At 47.0% G+C, this 2,351-nt stretch overlaps 1 protein-coding gene across 1 annotated transcript in view; it reads right to left on the reverse strand.

Moving 5' to 3' along the window:
• Positions 1-2,351, reverse strand: part of LOC117948947 (receptor-type tyrosine-protein phosphatase beta-like) — a 43,792-nt gene that overhangs the window by 7,845 nt on the left and 33,596 nt on the right. Inside the window, exons 25-26 of the mRNA XM_034878918.1 lie at positions 1,587-1,668; positions 304-394 (exon numbers count right to left, since the gene is read on the reverse strand). Of these exons, the coding sequence (XP_034734809.1) occupies positions 304-394; positions 1,587-1,668 (173 nt within the window). The remainder of the gene's footprint in view (positions 1-303; positions 395-1,586; positions 1,669-2,351) is intronic.

A 2,351-nucleotide genomic window follows, 5' to 3' on the forward strand; every position in this document is an offset into this window, starting at 1 on the left:
TAGTTACTAACCTAGTTACTAACCTACTTGCTAACCTAGTTACTAATCTAGTTACTAACCTAGCTACTAACCTAGTTACTAACCTAGTTACTGACCTAGTTACTAACCTAGTTACTAACCTACTTGCTAACCTAGTTACTAATCTAGTTACTAACCTAGCTACTAACCTCGATGTGATCGGGAGGTGATCCTCCCAGCATGAACTTCAATACAAAGATAAAATGGAATTAAGCCAGCATGTGTGTGTGTGTGTGTGTGTGTGTGTGTGTGTGTGTGTGTGTCTTCTTCTGTGGTGGGACTCACAGGGCAGGATGTTGTTGTAGCGGTTCTTGCCGCGGTTCTCCGGCAGCAGAGCCGAGTCCAGCGCCTGGTTCCGGCCCACGTCCTTTAGGTCCTGACAGGAACATAACAACATAACATTAGCAATAAAGGTCCTGACAGGAACATAACAACATAACATTAGCATTAGGCTCATTCGAGATGAACTGCGCCTCGCCTGTAAAGTGGACGAGAGCAGGCGGCAGCAGCGGGGGGGGGGCAGAAAGCTGCAGGAAAGTCGGACAGTTTCCAGCTGATTCCAGCTCCTTCAGGCTGGACAGGAAGTGACATAAACACTGTGGTGCGATCCCGATTTAATAAAATATAATCAGACCCACATATCAGCTGGTACACAGTCTCTAGTTGTTTAAATTATGACAGAGTAGCTGTCAAAGTGCTCTACATGAGATCTGTTGCTGATTTTAATGAACAACACACTGTAGATGATCCGTGATCTGATCAGATTTAGTCTCTCTGACTTCTAAACGTCTATCAGCCACACAACACGTGTTCTGGACAGAATAAGTCTTTAAATCAGACACATAGCAATTAAAATCCCTCCGATTCAAAAACTATAAAAAGTTTATATAAACCGTCATCATGTTGTAAACCAATCAGGTGTTTAGTCAGCTGAGAAGCCGGCGTTTCCCAGCATGCTCTGGGTCCGCCTGGCTCTTGCAGTCGGTGAAAAGCAACTGCGCCCCCTGGTCTCAGACCTGCGCCCCCTGGTCTCAGACCTGCGCCCCCCTGGTGTCAGACCTGCGCCCGCTGGTCTCAGAACTGCGCCCCCTGGTCTCAGACCTGCGCCCCCTTGTGTCAGACCTGCGCCCCCTGGTCTCAGAACTGCGCCCCCTGGTGTCAGACCTGCTCTCGTGAGATTCCCGTTGCCCACGTGTGCATGACGTCAGAGCGAGTCGGGATCAAGTCGCACACAAATCTACCCAGCATGCACCGGGCGCCGATCACCGGTGATCGATTCTGCGTAGACCTGGTTCATCTCCAACAAGCCTACTAGCATTAAAGGTCCTCACAGGAACATAACAACAAAACATTAGCATGTAGCCATGGTAACCATTGATGGTCCTGTGACCATGGTAACCACTAATAGGCCTGTGACCATGGTAACCACTTACAGTCCTGTGACCATGGTAACCATTGATAGGCCTGTGTCCATGGTAACCACGGTTTGGTCTGTGACCATGGTAACCACTGATAGACCTGTGACCATGGAAACCACTTATAGTCCTGTGACCATAGTAACCACTGACCTCATACTCCTGAGACAGCAGGTAGCAGGAGTCCGCCTGTAGTTTGATGAAATGATTCTCAAAGTTCACCGTCTTTATGGGACTGGAGGACACAAACTAGATGTTACACACACACAGATACACACACACACACACATACACACACAAATCACACACTCACACAAACATTTACATATATACTGCACACATATACATATATAGATACAGTGAGTATAATAAGTATTTAACACTCTGCTATTTTGCAAGTTCTCCCACTTAGAAATCATGGAGGGTCTGATGTCCTCGTAGGTGCATGTCCACTGTGAGAGACATGTCCACTGGGAGAGACATGTCCACTGTGAGAGACATGTCCACTGTGAGAGACATAATTTAAAAAAACAACCAGAAATCACAATGTATGATTTTTTAACTATTTATTTGTAGAATACAGCTGCAAATAAGTATTTGAACACCTGTCTATCAGCTAGAATTCTGACCCTCAAAGACCTGTTAGTCTGTCTTCATAATGTCCCCCCCCCCACTCCATTTATTATCCTAAATTAGATGCACCTGTTTGAGGTCGTTAGCTGCATAAAGACACCTGTCCCCCCCATACAGTCAGTAAGAATCCAACTACTGACATGGCCAAGACCAACGAGCTGTCCAAAGACACTAGAGACCTCCACAAGGCTGGACAGGACTACGGGGACATGGCCAAGACCAACGAGCTGTCCAAAGACACTAGAGACCTCCACAAGGCTGGACAGGACTACGGGGACATGTCCA

This window comes from Etheostoma cragini, chromosome 8, assembly GCF_013103735.1.
Source record: "Etheostoma cragini isolate CJK2018 chromosome 8, CSU_Ecrag_1.0, whole genome shotgun sequence".
Lineage (NCBI taxonomy): Eukaryota > Metazoa > Chordata > Actinopteri > Perciformes > Percidae > Etheostoma > Etheostoma cragini.